Raw genomic sequence first — 17,160 nt, 5'->3', positions numbered from 1 at the left:
CTAATCAGGGTTGCCAGATCTGCTTATTATCATTTCCCCGCAAGATTTTATTTGAAAATAGCAGATCTACAAGCTCACAACGCGTCGCATCGCGACGCGTTGTGAGCTTGTAGATCTGCTATTTTCAAATAGCTGATGTACATGTTAAAGTACTCATGTGGCCCATAGATGCTTCTTTTGGGCTGGTTTTCCTAGACCTGGTTGCTTGTTTCTCTCACAGAATATGGCAACACTGCTCCTAATGGGTGTAAGTGAAATCATATTTGGCTCTGTGTTGTGTAGAGGCCCCTCAATGTGGAACCTAATTTTGAACACTGCATTCATGATTTCTGTAATTGTTTTGTGAAATGGGCCCCTCCAGCAAATTAATCATGGCCAAAATGGAATTGATTGACAAATCTGAATAATGCATGTTTATCTCATGACTCCAAAGACCGATTTGTGTGAATTTTGTACAACATCTGTAGGAGTATCAGTGAAAACTGTGTTTTGAAGAAAATCTAAAATGGCAGAAAATCTAGTTGGGCATCTGCTTATCTGCAGTTTACTGTAGATTAAAATATAGTTAATGTACAACATTTATTACACACTAAAACCACCTGACCAAGGTGTCTGTCATTGTGTTGTGAGTGCTGACCTGATATCATTCTGATGTTGTTAGACTTTGATACTGGACAACATGTTTAAACAGCTCATATAATCATAATGTTTAATATTTAGCTGTACAATGTTAAAAAGCACTTTATTCTCACCAGCAGACAGTATATCTGAAATCTAAGTTGTCAAATATAAATAATTATAATTTATTTAACAACATAATGTTGTGTCCTATTTTAAATATGACTAGATCCATAATTAATATCTACCAACTGCTGTGACTTGTTGGCCCAATAAATGTAATGTTTCATCTTGCTTATCATCCTGTCAGGGTTCATCAGCAGAGAGCAGAGTCTCCTGTACCCAGCTGTGTCTCCATGAAGAGTGACAAGTCTATGGGTGAACCTATATTTTTCAAAGATGGACACCACTCTACTGATCCGAGGTGAGAATGTATAACAAACAGAAAACAACAGATTATATTATTTTTTTTTTTTTTTTTTTAAATATTTTTTATCCCACGATTTTGTAACCCACATTTTTTCACCCAGTGCCAATTGCCTATGTAATCCTGGGCACTACCTACCCTCTGCCAGCCTAGGGAGAGCCCAAGCTGAAGCTCATGCCTCCTTCAATGCATGAGGAGCAAGCAGGCCGCTTCTTATCACCCGACAGGGGGGAGTTTCCCTGGTTGGACATAGCGCGTGGAAGGAACACGTTATTCCAACCAGTTCCCTTCTCCTCCATCAGGCGCCCCGGCTGACCAGGGGGAGGCAGTATAGTGACCAGGATTACTACATGTTTTTGTGAGGGTATTAACTACCCTGGGAGACACGGGGAGAACATGCAAACTCCACACAGAGTAGGCCCTTTCGCCAACCCCACCTAGGGTATGGGCGCTGATGACGCGGAGGAGAGGACACGCCCCCAGCGCCGACAGCGTCCCCGGCGGGAATCGAACCCAGGACCTTCTTGCTGTGAGGCGACAGCGCTACCGACTGCGCCACCGTGCCCCCTAGATTATATTATTTTATTAGACTATACTGATAAAAAATAATTTGATTATTACATATCCAACTAGAACACAGGTCTCCTGGTTGACCAATAAATATGATGTAGCTGTTTTTTCCTTATCACCCACACAAAGTACCAGACACTTTCATAAAAGGCGACAAAGAAAAAACAGACTCCGATTACAGGCAGCCATTGGATGTAGTGAAATATCTTATTCAGACAGAGAGAGTATGGAAGGTTACAGTATCAACAGGTGTTAACGCATCATCGGTCGTGTCTCTTTCCCGTTAAACAGAGAAAGCACAGGATTTTAACAGTATCCGTTAACATAAATATATGACATCATAGGATGTGACATAGATGATTTTCGAGGCGAAGGTGGACTTCTTGGATTGGATGAGAGTGATGATTACGTTGTCGTCAGATGAGGATGATGATGGTAGATGATGAAGATGATGATGATGGTGTGACCGTTTATCTTTGGACAAACAGCGTCCACATGTCTCAAACAACACGTTGACCTCGGCTCTGACCAGTCACTGGTCAGTGGTGACTTTGTGACACTGCAAGAAGGGTTATGCATTGGAGAAGAACACCGAGATATAGTGTTCTCAAAACAACAGATAGCCACAGAAAGCCTATAGCTAGTTTGACCTTGCATAGACAGAGAGAGAATAGGAGAGTACAGAAGCACATTTAACATGACTGGATTAGGCCAATATAACATCATTATATTAATTTGACATTTAAAGCAGGTTTAGGACACTAGACAGATTATGATCAATCAAGATTAACTCTATCAAAATATAATGCTTAATCTTGGTTATGATCCTGTCAGGGTTCATCAGCAGAGACCAGAGTCTCCTGTGCCCACCTGTGTCTCCATGAAGAGTGACCATTCCATGGGTAAACATATTGACTTCAAAGATGGACACCACTCTACTGATAAGAGGTCAGAATGTAAAACTAATAGGAAAAAACATTGACAATGTAATTTTATTAGACTACTTATCATAAGTAAAAAGTAATTAGATTATTTGTCTGACTACTTTTGATATTGCCATTTTACTCCCATAGCATCACATCCAAGAACCAGAGCAGCATCGATTATGATACAACTGTGTGTGCCACCACAAATGCATTTTTTGTTGGCCTCAATGGGCAGAAGACAAAGCACTTTTGGAAGCGTGCTCAAAATGGAATTGATTGACAAATCTGAATAATGCATGTTTATCTCATGACTCCAAAGACCGATTTGTGTGAATTTTGTACAACATCTGTATCAGTGAAAACTGTGTTTTGAAGAAAATCTAAAATGGCAGAAAATCTAGTTGGGCATCTGCTTATCTGCAGTTTACTGTAGATTAAAATATAGTTAATGTACAACATTTATTACACACTAAAACCACCTGACCAAGGTGTCTGTCATTGTGTTGTGAGTGCTGACCTATTATCATTCTGATGTTGTTAGACTTTGATACTGGACAACATGTTTAAACAGCTCATATAATCATAATGTTTAATATTTAGCTGTACAATGTTAAAAAGCACTTTATTCTCACCAGCAGACAGTATATCTGAAATCTAAGTTGTCAAATATAAATGATTATAATTTATTTAACAACATAATGTTGTGTCCTATTTTAAATATGACTAGATCCATAATTAATATCTACCAACTACTGTGACTTGTTGGCCCAATAAATGTAATGTTTAATCTTGCTTATCATCCTGTCAGGGTTCATCAGCAGAGAGCAGAGTCTCCTGTACCCAGCTGTGTTTCCATGAAGAGTGACAAGTCTATGGGTGAACCTATATTTTTCAAAGATGGACACCACTCCACTGATCCGAGGTGAGAATGTAAAACAAACAGAAAACAACAGATTATATTATTTTATTAGACTATACTGATCAAAGGTCAAAAATAATTTGATTATTACACATCCAACTAGAACACAGGTCACCGCCAGGTCAGGTAGGTTATTGTGGCCTCCTGGTGGCGCTATAATAGGCCAATGTGAAAAGGGTGCCATTTTTTCTTAGGCCTTGCACGGCAATCGGACACTGAATTCATGATTTGAGGCATTTTGTTCCAAAAATGTGTGTTGCTAAATTAGACCTGCTGGTGGCGCTATAACAGGCCAATGTTAAAAGGGTGGCATTTGTTCCTCAACGTAGTGTGAATGTGCGTGCAAAGTTTGACCGCAATCGGACGCTGCGTTCATGATTTGCAGCATTCTGTTCAAAACATGCCACTCCTGCAAACTTTAGATGTGAATCTTAGCCAATCAGGATGGAATATGAAAAATGAAACAGATCCGTCTTAATCACATGACTATAGAGATCATGTGTATCGATTTGCGTGAAATTTGGATAAAATGGGAAGGACTGATATAAAAATAATGTTTTACATAAGTTGGCCTCCTGGTGGCGCTATAAAAGGCAGATGTGAAAATACAGGGCAAAGGTTGATCAGTGGTGGGAAAAGTACTCAAATGTTTTACTTAAGTAAAAGTATCAATACTGCAATGCAGAAGTACTCCGTTACAAGTAAAAGACCGGAAATACAAATTTACTTGAGTAAAAGTACAAAAGTATTGGTATCAAAATGTACTTAAAGTACCAAAAGTAAAAGTACTAAAATCCTCCTGCGCACGATCAAAACAGGGTACAGATTGCAATTTTCCTGCAAGCCTCCCTTGACGGATGAGGTTATCTTTTCCCGAGCGTCAGGCCAAGCGGCTGTAACGCTAAGAGAGGAAGTTGTGTCACTACTGAGCAAGGGTGCAATCAGAGAATTATCCCCGAATCAGAGCCGGTTAGGTTTCTATTCGGAATATTTCCTGGTGAAAAAGAAAGGGGGGGGGGGGGGGGGCGTGAGACCTATTCTGAACCTAAAAGGTTAAATAGGTTTCTGACGATCTTCAATTTTCGAATGCTGACAACGGCCACGTTGTTACGCTCGATACGTCAGGGGGATTGGTGGGCGGGTATAGATCTTAAAGATGCCTATTTTCACGTCCCAATCTACCCCGCGCACCGGAAGTTCCTACGTTTTGGCTTTGAAGGCAAAATATACGAATACACGGTGCTCCCGTTCGGCATGTCACTGAGCCCTCGGGTCTTCGTGAAATGCACGGACGCGGCTATCGCCCCGCTACGCCAACAGTCTGGCGACGTACATAGATGACTGGCTGTTGGTGGCAGGGTCGAGGGAGGAGGTGGCGCGGCACACGGAGTTGGCCATTGCGCACCTGACATCCCTGGGGTTCACGATCAACACTCAAAAGAGTGTTTTGATCCCATCCCAACAGGCCACCTTCGTGGGAATTTCACTGGTTTCGACCACGATGGTGGCGTGCCTGTCGCAGGACAGGATAGCCTGCTTCCTGGCATGTGTGCGCTCTTTACGCGTGGGGCGCAGAGTTACGTACAGGACATGCATGCAAGCAGCGGGTCTCATGGCCTCGGCCATACACTTGATCCGGCTGGGCAGATTCCACATGAGGCCTTTTCAGAGGTGAATGCGTGGTCTAAGGATCCCGCAAACCATGAAATCTCGAAAAGTGGTGATATCTCCCTGGTGCGTGACGACGCTGCAGCTGTGGTCGCAGGCGTCCTTCCTGTCCGAAGGGGTCAGGATGGGCGAGGTGGTGTCACGTAAAGTGATTACCACGGACGCTAGCCTCTCAGGTTGGGGGGCTGTCCACGAAGGCTACTCAGCCAGGGGGGTGTGGAGTTCCGATCAGAAGGAATACCACATCAATTACCTGGAGCTGTTGGCGGTCTTCCTCGCCCTCAGACGGTTTGAGAGCCGCATTGTGGGGTGTCATGTTCTGGTCAGAACGGACAACACCACGACGATGTGCTATGTCAACAAGCAAGGGGGCCTTGGTTCCGTTGTATTGGACAGATTGGCACGCGAGATGACGCTATGGAGCATGTTGCACTTCATTACGCCTCATTACACGCCTCCCATGTACCGGGTCTCCTCAACAGCGGCGCGGATCTGCTGTCTAGAGGCGAGCTTCGGTACGGGGAGTGGTCTCTCAACCCGCATGTGGCAAACCTGATCTGGCTCCGGTTTGGACAGGCTCAGGTTGACCTGTTTGCGTCAGGTGGAAACGCAAAGTGTCCACGATTCTTTTCTTTGAATCACAAGGATTCCTCCTTGGGGGTGGATGCTTTGGCACACATCTGGCCAGACGTTCTGCTGTATGCTTTCCCGCCTTTGGAATTGATCCTTTCCACCTTGGAGAGGGTCAGGGTCCAGGGCAGGACTGTACTGCTGGTGGCTCCAGCATGGGGGGTGTGGAGGTCGGAGATCGCTCCTCTCCTCTACGCCGGGCCTTGGCCTCTCCCGCTTTTCAGAGACCTTCTGAGGCAAGGCGGGGACAAAGTGTTTCACAGGTCCCCTCGGGAATTGGACCTCTGGGTCTGGCCCGTCAAGGGCTAGTGGGGGGCTCCTCTTCCACAACCAGGGGGTGGCGGCATTGGGGTTGATACTCGCGGTCCTCTGGTGTGGGGGGCCTGTGGCGGTCAGGACGGTAGTGTACGTGCCTTGGAGGCACGTTTTTTCCTACTGCTGGCCGCCCGCTGTGAAACCTTGACTGAGGTTTTGACCTCTGTGACCCTGGCTCAACCACGATGGCGCCGGGGGTGTCATTCGCGGCTTGAGCAAGGTGGGGCTGTGGTCAGGAGAAGTTGGCGTATGCCCATGGCTGGCTTTCTTTTCTCCTGGCTGGTGGTCTCCTTTCTACTTCCCTGGGACCGGCTGGGCCAGGTCCAGGGATGAAAGGGTGGGACAGGGGTCTGTTCTCTCTGGGAGAGGTTAGATTTGTCTGGCAGGCCCCTGTCTTGCTTCCCTTCCTTTTGACCCAAGAGGTCATGCGTCTGGGGGTCGGGGCCTTGCCGGGGGGCATGACCTGTGACCTTGGGCGTACTGGTTGGGTAGGGTTGCTGCCTGGGACTCCCCAGGGGGCGTTTATGTGTCCCATAAGTAAGTATCTTATGAAGGAACGACAATAATAACTAGAAAATGTGCTCCTCGGAGCACAAGTCTCCGCCAGCAAATATTGGAATTTATTCCAAGATTGGAACTTTGATGATAGGCGTTGCGCCTTTGCTTCTTCATCAGTTTGCAGACAATGATTAGCTTCTTCAGTTTGCATAATAAGAGTTAGTTGCACTGTGTCATCAACTGTGACTGGAAAGTACTGTTCTTGATTAATCCTGTCTAAGCTATTTATATTACGTATTGTGATGACACCAGTTGACACCATAATGTATTGCTCCGCCATTTCTCAGCCATTTCGTGATTATTCCTGTCTTACCTCACTTTGAAAGAGACCAAGACTCTTTCAAAGTGACATATCTATTTATAGGCCGCTATACGTCATGCGTCTCACTAGCCAATCAGAGCACACTCTTTGAACGTATTGTCGCGTGTCACGTGAGGCTTGACCAATGTTAGCTTGGCCGAGGGGGGGGGGGGGACGGAAAGTGAAAACATAGTCTCCTGGCGGAGACAACTAGGGTTTACGTAGGTAACCCCAGTTGTATTAGTTCCGTAGTAAGATACTTACCAGAAACCCCTTCTGTGCGCTTCACCTAGCGTGCAGAGTGAAGGGTATCAGAGGGCGAACCTAGTGATGCTGGGGGTTTTATAACCTGACCGTTTCCGGTTTGCGTCACAGAACCCTAGCCAATCGAAGACTGTATCCGGGAGTTCATGTGTTGTGCTCTGTGCATCGCTTTGAGAGCGATGATATCCCATAAGTAAGTATCTTACTACGGAACTAATAAAACTGGGGTTACCTACGTAACCCCTAGTTTTCAAATAATTGTAGCGTAGTAAAAGTACAATATTTGCTCCAATAAAGTAAAAGTACCCCAAAATTGTACTTAAGTACAGTACTTGAGTAAATGTACTTAGTTACTTTACACCACTGGCGTTGATTTATAAAAAAGAAAAAAAAACTGACAGTGACGATATATAATGTTTCATCTTGCTTATCATCCTGTCAGGGTTCATCAGCAGAGAGCAGAGTCTCCTGTACCCAGCTGTGTCTCCATGAAGAGTGACCAGTCTATGGGTAAGCATATTTTCTTCAAAGATGGACATATATTGTTGCAAGATCAATCCCTCGCTTTTTTCATCATGTCAAGTAAAAACTTGTTTTTTTTCAATTACCATCTTTTATGATGTGTTTGGTCTCAATTACATTAAAGTTGCTGTAAACAATATTCAGCGACCAAATGCTGCAACATACTCCATCACAACCCCTCTGTTGCAAATGTTTCCTTATTTCCCTGAGTAATGTCTATGAGGCAGCACGCATGCAGTTTGCACCATTGTAACACAGCACCTGCCCACCATTTATCTCTTTAGGGAAAACACCTACCTTACCCAACAAAAACGGAACAAACAAACAAAATTACTCATATGATTATTTCACAATCATAATATTCTTTGGGGCAATACTTTTATTCTGCACATTTTTAAAAGCAATCTGATTGTATTATTTTATTTTCATTATATATGATTATCTATATCATCTTAAGCACATGAGCGGCCATAGCTTAATGGGTAGAGAGGCCACCTGTTTCCCAACAGGTTTGATTCGGATCCAGGTTTGATTCTCGTCCCTGGCAATGTGTTGAGGTGTCCGTGAGCAAGATACTTAACCCCTAACTGCTCCCCCCTAAGTTCAAGTCTGACCACTTAGGCAGCAATCAGCTGGATGACGCGGAAAACAAAACTTACACCATGGGAACAAATAGGTCGAAATGATTTAGTGTTGAAGTCTTTTTTTTTTTATAATTTAGAAACCCTTGCTGCTGTCAGTCAACAACAACAACAACTCAAGTCTAATCTGAGGAAGAAGTGTCAGTGTTTGTCCGAGTGGATTGCAAAAGAGGGGAACCCAACACTTCTGAATCAGATCTTCACAGAGCTCTACATCACAGAGGGAGGGAGTGGAGAGGTCAATAAAGAACATGAGGTTAGACAGATTGAAGCAGCATCCAATAAACCAGCTAGACCAGAAACTACAATAAAACCTGAAGACATCTTTAAACCTTTACCTGGAACACATGAACCAGTCAGAACAGTGATGACAAAGGGAGTGGCTGGCATTGGTAAAACAGTCCTAACTCAGAAGTGCGCTCTGGACTGGGCAGAAGGCAAAGCCAACCAGAACATCCACTTCATGTTTCTATTCTCTTTCCGACACCTGAATTTGGTGAAGGGGAATTACAGCTTGGTGGGACTTCTTCATCATTTTTTTGGTGGAAACAAGGAAGCAGACATCTCCAGCTTAAAGGGGTCCCAAGTTGAGTTCATCTTGGATGGATTAGATGAGTGTCGGATTCCTCTAGACTTCGAGAACAATGAGATCTTGACTGATATCACGAAGCCAACTTCAGTGGACGTGCTGCTGACAAACCTAATCAAAGGGAACCTGCTTCCCTCTGCTCACATCTGGATAACCTCAAGACCTGCAGCAGCCAATCAGATTCCTTTTGAGTATGTTGACAGGGTGACAGAGGTGAGGGGGTTCACTGATCCCCAGAAGGAGGAGTACTTCATGAAGAGATTCAGTGATGAGAACCAGGCCATGGCATTCATCTCACACATCAAGACATCACGAAGCCTCCACATCATGTGTCACATTCCAGTCTTCTGTTGGATAACTGCTGCAGTTCTGGAGGACATTTTGAGAACAGAGGAGAAAGGACTGCTGCCAAAGACCCTGACTGCGATGTACATCCACTTCATGGTGGTTCAGTCCAAACAGAAGAATGTCAAGTACCATGGCAGAGCTCAGGCTCATTCTGACAGGAATAGTGAGGCCATTCTGTCTTTGGGAAAATTGGCTTTTGAACAGCTGGAGAAAGGTAACTTGATCTTCTATGAAGATGACCTGAGAGAGTGTGGCATTGATATCAGAGATGCCTCAGTGTACTCAGGAGTGTTCACGCAAGTATTTAAAGAGGAGCTTGGGTTGTACGAAGACAAGGTGTTCTGCTTTGTTCATCTGAGTGTTCAGGAGTTTCTCGCTGCTCTTTATGTCTTTCACTCCTTTGTCAACACTGGTGTCAACATACTGTCAGAACAACAAACAACCTCCAAGTGGTCCAAGCTAATTAAACCTAAGTTAAATGACCTCTACCAGAGTGCTGTAGACAAGGCCTTACAGAGTCCAAATGGACACCTGGACTTGTTCCTCCGTTTCCTGCTGGGCCTCTCAGTGGAGTCCAACCAGTTTCTCCTGCAAAGACTGCTGAAACAGACAGGAAACAGGTTCCCTACCAAACATAAAACAGTCAAGTACATCAAGGAAAAGATCAGAGACAATCCCTCTCCAGAGAAAAGCATCAATCTGTTCCACTGTCTGAATGAGCAGAATGATCATTCTTTAGAGGAGGACATCCAACTGTACCTGACATCAGGAAGTCTCTCCACAGACAAGCTCTCTCCTGCTCAGTGGTCAGCGCTGGTCTTCATGTTGCTGTCATCAGAAAAGGAGCTGGACATTTTTGACCTGAAGAAATACTGTGCTTCAGAGGAGGCTCTTCTCAGGCTGCTACCAGTGCTTAAGGCCTCAAAGAGAGCTATGTAAGTGCACTGATAACATGACACATTTAATATATATAGATATTTATTTTACAGAAAATAATATACAAAACATATTATCACTAAAACTTCTTTATAGCCTGAGTGGCTGTAATCTTTCAGAGAGATGCTGTAAGGAGTTGTCATCCGTTCTCAGCTCCAACTGTAGTCTGAGAGAGTTGGATCTAAGTGACAATGACATACACGATTCAGGATTAGATCTGCTCTCTGCTGGACTGGGAAGTCCAGACTGTACACTGGAAACTCTGAGGTAAGTTTCCTGAAACTGTGTTGAACAGGTGACGATTTAAAGATAAGAAAAATAATAATAAGCAAGTTTATTCTGAGAAGTAGACCATTTTTTCTATGTTCAATGCAAGAAAATGTGTGAAAATGTGTTCACTGTGCATGTGTGGGCATCTGTGTGTGTGTGTGTGTGTGTGTGTGTGTGTGTGTGTGTGTGTGTGTGTGTGTGTGTGTGTGTGTGTGTGTGTGTGTGTGTGTGTGTGTGTGTGTGTGTGTGTGTGTGCGCGTGTGCGTGCGTTTAGGTTGTCAGGTTGTCTGGTCACAGGGAAAGGTCTTTCTTCTCTGGCCTCAGCTCTGGAGTCCAACCCCTCCCATTTAAGAGAATTGGACCTATGTAACAATGACATACAAGATTCAGGAGTAGATCTGCTCTCTGCTGGACTGGGAAGTCCAGAATGTACACTGGAAACTCTGAGGTAAGTATTCCTGAAACTGTGTTGAACAGGTGAATATTTAAAATAAGCATGACATTATTTTTGTCTTCTTCTCAGAATATAAACTTCACATTGTGAAGTTTATATTCTGAGAAGACAAAAATATTTTAACAGACAAAATAACTTTCTATATTTAATGCAAGACAATTTGCTAAACTTTTCACTGTGTGTGTGTGTGTGTGTGTGTGTGTGTGTGTGTGTGTGTGTGTGTGTGTGTGTGTGTGTGTGTGTGTGCGCGCGCGCATGTGTGTGTGTGTGTGTGTGTGTGTGTGTGTGTGTGTGTGTGTGTGTGTGTGTGTGTGTGTGTGTGTGCGTGCGTGCGTGCGTGCGTGTGTGTGTGTGTGTGTGTATTCAAGCACTGAGACACATAATGTTTCGAGTGCCATCACAAACAACTGAAAAATATTTGTGCCCTTGTAATGTATTTTATAAAATGTATAAATGTGAAGTTTATTCTGGGAAGTAGACTAAATGTTTAACAGCCAAAATAACTTTTTTTTATTTAATGCAAGACAATTTACAAAACTTTTCAGTGTGTGTGTGTGTGTGTGTGTGTGTGTGTGTGTGTGTGTGTGTGCGCGTGCGTGCGTGCGTGCGTGCGTGCGTGCGTGCGTGCGTGCGTGCGTGCGTGCGTGCGTGTGTGCGTGCATGTTTGTAGGTTGTCAGGTTGTCTGGTCACAGAGAAAGGCTTTTCTTCTCTGGCCTCGGCTCTGAAGTCAAACCCCTCCCACTTGAGAGTGTTGGACATGAGCTTTAATCATCCAGGAGACTTAGGCGTGGCCCAGTTATCTGCTGTTATGAAGGATCCACACAGTAGACTGGACACTCTTAGGTATTAGACTTGATCTGTGTGTGAATGTCCCCATCTCTTTGTGAATCTTTGAGCTGAACTGGCCTTTAGGCTGTCATTACAGCAAAGACCTGATCCTGTAATATAAAACATTATCAAGATACGCATGTCTCTCCTGCTTATTATTTTCAATATAACTTATGATGAGATATTTTTCCGTGGGAGAATGTTTACACCACTGAACTTATACAGCTGTGCGTGAAATGAATGACTATAAAAGAGCATCACAACCACAGTATTTTTTATGTCCCACAGTTGTGGTAGATCCATTCTTAATAAAATAATTAAATGTCCTCACATGAAATAAGTTCCAACTTAGAAATACAGCACATTTCTTACAAAGCAGCGCAACATATAGAATATTGCGTAAAAGTTAACACAATCAATTTGATTAAAAACTAGATGCATTAAAAAGGATTTAAAAGAAGACAGATTCAGTTCTCTTCATTTCTATGGACAAATGTAGCTATAATGGAGAGCACATTTTTGGAATGCAAGTTATTTCCATTTGTGTTCAACAAGTGGGTTTCCTACCCGACCAAGTTCTAAATGTTTCAATAGAAGACTAAGGAGACCACCTCCAACCACCACAGTGTTAGTTATATTGAATTAACATTCTTCCCCATATGTAAAGTGTGTTGAGTACTATTGTATTATTATTATTATTATTCTTACCCTTATTATTATTATTATTATTATTATTGTTATTAATACTATTATTGTTATTATTATAATTACTATTAATATTTCTATTATTATTATTATTATTATTATTATACTCTAAAAGTGGCGCAGTCGGTAGCGATGTCGCCTCACAGCTAGAAGGTCCTGGGTTCGATTCCCGCCGGGGATGCTGTGGGCGCTGGGGGCGTGTCTTCTCCCCCGCGTCATCAGCGCCCATACCCTAGGTGGGGTTGGCGAAAGGGCCTACTCTGTGTGGAGTTTGCATGTTCTCCCCGTGTCTCCTAGGGTAGTTAATACCCTCACAAAAACATGTAGTAATCCTGGTCACTATACTGCCTCCCCCTGGTCAGCCGGGGCTCCTGATGGAGGGGAAGGGAACTGGTTGGAATAACATGTTCTTTCCACGCGCTACGTCCAACCAGGGAAACTACCCCCTGTCAGGTGACAAGAAGGTCAGTTGGTTCTCAAGCATTGAAGGAGGCATGAGCTCGGCCCTGGCCTCCCTTGGCGGGTGGGGGGAGTGTAGTGCCCAGGATGACTTAGAAAATTGGCAACGGGTGAAAAAAGGGTTACAAAATCGAGGGATGAAAAAAAAAAAAATATATATATATATATATTATACTCTACCACAGTGGTTCTCAACCTGTGGGTCGGGACCCATGATTTTTGGGCGGTTCCCAGACGACAATGAAGTGACAATTTAAGTACTTTTAAGACCTTTTCAATGCCAAAAGTAATTAACAAACTATAATATAAATACTGGTGAAATTGTCAAATAATAAAATAAATGTTTAAAAATAGGCGATGTAGAACCAAGTCAAACTAAATTATACTAGTGCTTGTCAGGTTGGGGGGTCCCCAGTTCGCATATGATTATTTTGGGGGGTCGTTGCCTGAAAAGGTTGAGAACCACTGTTCTACAGATTGGTCAATATAGCATTTTGTTCACTAAAATAAGTTGTGGATAGACGCTTTAAGGGACGGATGAGTATGGATAGTGTACATCAAAAATGTAGCCTACTCCACAAAACCAGGAAGTAAGCAAACCATACAACTCATTGAGACACAAATTTAGCAACCTTTTAATACAGTAGGCCTATACTCAAATCACATCATGTCAGTACACTGAACATTAGATAATATGAGCTTTCACCCTTGGCCTTGATGTCACTTTGTCCCAATGTGATCTACTAGGTTTAGATTAGGGAATAATTTTGTCACTCATAATGTAATATTGTACTGTATTGTTTAATTGTGTAAATGCATTGAAATGCATTGTTTCTATTAGAATGTGCAAGTCTGACTTTGCCTCTCCTCCACCCCCAGTATCGACCATGGTGGGGAGTGTTGGCTGAAACCAGGTTTGAGGAAGAGCATGCTAAGTAAGTGTGTATTCTGTTTTATTCATGATATCAAAGAAGCACACATCCAGCTATTTAGACGAACAGCTCATACACACAGCAGCATGGCATTCATTCATTCACATCCTACTCTGAATGAGGATAATAATAACCATAATTTGCAGGCTCATACAGCTAATACTATAGAAGCCCCTCAACATGTGATTCCAATTTGGGGTTGCTGAAATAAATAAAATAAGCCACATATGAAATTATAAGCCAGCAAACAGAGTGGAATATCAAAACACTTTTTGACAATCATTGTCACATTGTACCTCATTTAGTGTAGATTGTAGGCAGGGGTTCTGCAATATTGTTATTTGTCACATGTATGGTGCCCTCTATGGGTCTAAGTGAAATAGCTTTTTCGACTGCACTGTGTAGAGGCCCCTCAATTTGTGATTCACATTTGAAGTTGATCAGATGATGCATTCATGTAAAATATACCTTTCCCGTACACTTGGATGCCAATTGTAGCCTATTGGTGTGTAATATCATTTTATCTTTGGTAAATTGTTAATGTGGAGGTTTATTTTTATAGTATAGTTTGTTAGTTACTTTTCACGCAGTAGCCTATGGTCTTTTTTCTTTTCTTACCTCTTCATTTTAGAGGTATTAAAAGTCCTTAAGCCATTTAGACCTGGGAAAGAATCTGTGTCATTTTTAGATTTCTTTGGCTATTCAAAAATAGCAGATCTACAAGTCCATAGCGCGGCACTATGTGCTGCGCTACGAGCTTGTAGATCCACTATTTATATTTCTGCAAAAATTCGAATACATATATCTATTTTTAAAGCAAGCATTTGCAACTTCCAAGCTTTGATCTGGGGATTCTACAAATATCTTCTAAACCCTAACAGTTTTCTGAAAAAAATGTATGTTGCTACTGTTACTCAGTGGTGCTGAAAACATTTTACATGTCAAGTATTTTGTTCCAGGGACCCCCCAGAAGCAAAGATTTGAGTAAAAAATGTTCCTTTTAAAAATATTTTTCTAAAATAGCGGATCTACAGGTTCACAGTGTGCTATGAGCTTGTATATCTGCTATTTTTGAATAGCCAAAGTATAAAATATGGATAAAGTGGTTACACAGATGCGTTCACATTTTAACCCGAATGGGTTAAAATGTCACTTTATAAATGTGCAGATACCCTGTATATGTTTGTTGGTTTGTTTACTGTTGAGTGAGAAAACAATGTTGCACATTAAGCAAATCATCTGGGGAAAATTATCCCCACAATCCCCCCTGAGGGTCCCAGCCCACAGGTTGAGAACCACTGTTCTACTCCACTACATCTCAGAGGAAAATATTGTATTTTTACTCCACTACAATTACCTGAAATGTTTAGTTACTTCTGTAGATTTTGATTATTATTACAAAACATACATTAACCACTTTGGACTATTTGAAAATAGCCGATCTACAAGCTCACACCGCGTCGCATCACAGATTTTTGTATGCACTTTATACATTTGAACCCTTGTACTTTTACTTTTGGTACTTTAAGTATATTTTGATGCCAATACTTACTACTCACATTTCTACATTGCGGTAGTTATACTTTTACTTAAGTAAAACATGTGAGAACTCAACTAGTTTTTTTTAAAGCTGATGACTTTCACTCCTTTACATTTCAAATAGAAATATTGTACTTTTGACTTTAACCACTTACTGTAAACGCTATTTCAAATGAAAATAGCCGATCAACAAGTTCACAACACGTTCAGTGAACGCATTGTGAACGTGTTGTGAGCTTGTTGATCGGATTTTCACTATTTTAAGAATTCAATATTTACTTGAGTATTTACTTGTGTCCACCACTGGCTCTGATGTCTGACAGCGAGTCTCCGGTTTGATTCTCAAGCCTGGTGGCTGCTTTGCTGCATGTCACTCCTCTACTCTCTGGCTGTTTCCTGTTTCTCTACTGTACAATACAATAAAAACATATAAATAAATATATAAATTAATAAATAACACACACACACACACACACACACACACACACACACACACACACACACACACACACACACACACACACACAGACACACACACACACACACACACACACACACACACACACACACACACACACACACACACACACACACACACACACACACACAGGAATCAACACAGTGTGTGCATGCATACATGAATGTGTGTACATATGTGTTTGTGCGTTCGTGTGTGATCCTTTATGATTTCAGCAGGTGTGTGTATTGTGTAAGTGTGTGTGTGTGTGTGTGTGTGTGTGTGTGTGTGTGTGTGTGTGTGTGTGTGTGTGTGTGTGTGTGTGTGTGCGTGCGTGCGTGCGTGCGTCCCTGAAATTCTAGCCTGGGAACGGATAAACTCCTTTCAGCAAAATATATGTATTATTAAGTTGTATTTGCTTGTAAACTGGTGTTGTATTGTATCTTGTCCTCTTATCAGATGTGTGTGAACTCACATTGGATCCAAACACAGCACACATATACCTCTCTCTGTCTGAGAACAACAGGAAGGTGACACGTGTGGAAGAGGATCAGAAGTATCCTGATCACCAAGACAGATTTAAAGACAGGGCACAGGTGATGTGTAGAGAGAGTCTGATTGGACGCTGTTACTGGGAGGTAGAGTGGAGTAGATGGCTTCTTATAGCAGTGACATACAGAGGAATCAACAGACAGGGTGATGACAGTCTCTTTGGATTCAGCGACAAGTCCTGGAGGCTGACATGTAATGGTAATGATAACAGCTACACTGTGCAGCACAATAAGAAGCACACTGTCCTCCCTGTCCGTCCCTCTGGCTCCAACAGAGTAGGAGTGTATGTGGACTGGCCTGCTGGCACTCTGTCCTTCTACAGAATGTCCTCTGACACACTGACACTGACACACCTGCACACCTTCCAGTCCACATTCACTGAACCACTCTATGCTGGGTTTGGGTTTGGGTTTCGCTCCTCAGTGTCTCTGTGTCAGAGAGAGGACAAAGGTTAGGCGTGACTCCTCAGTGTGTGTGTCTTTTTTGTATTAGTTTATTCAGTTTATTTCAGTCAGTCAATTTGTGGTAACATTACAGTAATAGGTAATAAAATAAAATAAAAAATGTTATCAAGAAAAGATACCCACATTTATGACCAAAAAGGTATAGGCTGAAGCATTGCTTATTATGCCTACCCTTTTACAAAACAAAGAAAAATGGAGATAAATAAAATAACAACCAAAAGAGAAAAAAAAGGAAACAAGGTACAAGGACAAGATACTTTTCTGTAC

The 17,160-nt window shown here is 42.5% G+C and overlaps 1 protein-coding gene across 1 annotated transcript in view; it reads left to right on the top strand.

Annotated features, from left to right (window-relative positions):
- LOC311062825 (protein NLRC3-like) overlaps nt 1-16,884 on the top strand; it is a gene marked incomplete at its 3' end in the record, with an annotated part of 30,304 nt that extends 13,420 nt beyond the window's left edge. Inside the window, exons 3-12 of the mRNA XM_084082044.1 lie at nt 929-1,042; nt 2,450-2,563; nt 3,350-3,463; nt 7,639-7,706; nt 8,440-10,231; nt 10,329-10,499; nt 10,777-10,950; nt 11,627-11,800; nt 13,829-13,884; nt 16,337-16,884. Coding sequence (XP_083938170.1) covers nt 929-1,042; nt 2,450-2,563; nt 3,350-3,463; nt 7,639-7,706; nt 8,440-10,231; nt 10,329-10,499; nt 10,777-10,950; nt 11,627-11,800; nt 13,829-13,884; nt 16,337-16,884 — 3,325 coding nt within the window. The remainder of the gene's footprint in view (nt 1-928; nt 1,043-2,449; nt 2,564-3,349; nt 3,464-7,638; nt 7,707-8,439; nt 10,232-10,328; nt 10,500-10,776; nt 10,951-11,626; nt 11,801-13,828; nt 13,885-16,336) is intronic.
- Nucleotides 16,885-17,160: the final 276 nt, after the last annotated feature.

This window comes from Gymnoscopelus microlampas (assembly GCF_963454915.1).
Source record: "Gymnoscopelus microlampas genome assembly, chromosome: 16".
In the NCBI taxonomy this organism is placed as follows: Eukaryota; Metazoa; Chordata; class Actinopteri; order Myctophiformes; family Myctophidae; genus Gymnoscopelus; species Gymnoscopelus microlampas.
Note: the sequence above shows the minus strand (reverse complement) of the source record. Positions and strands in the feature narration are given on the sequence as shown.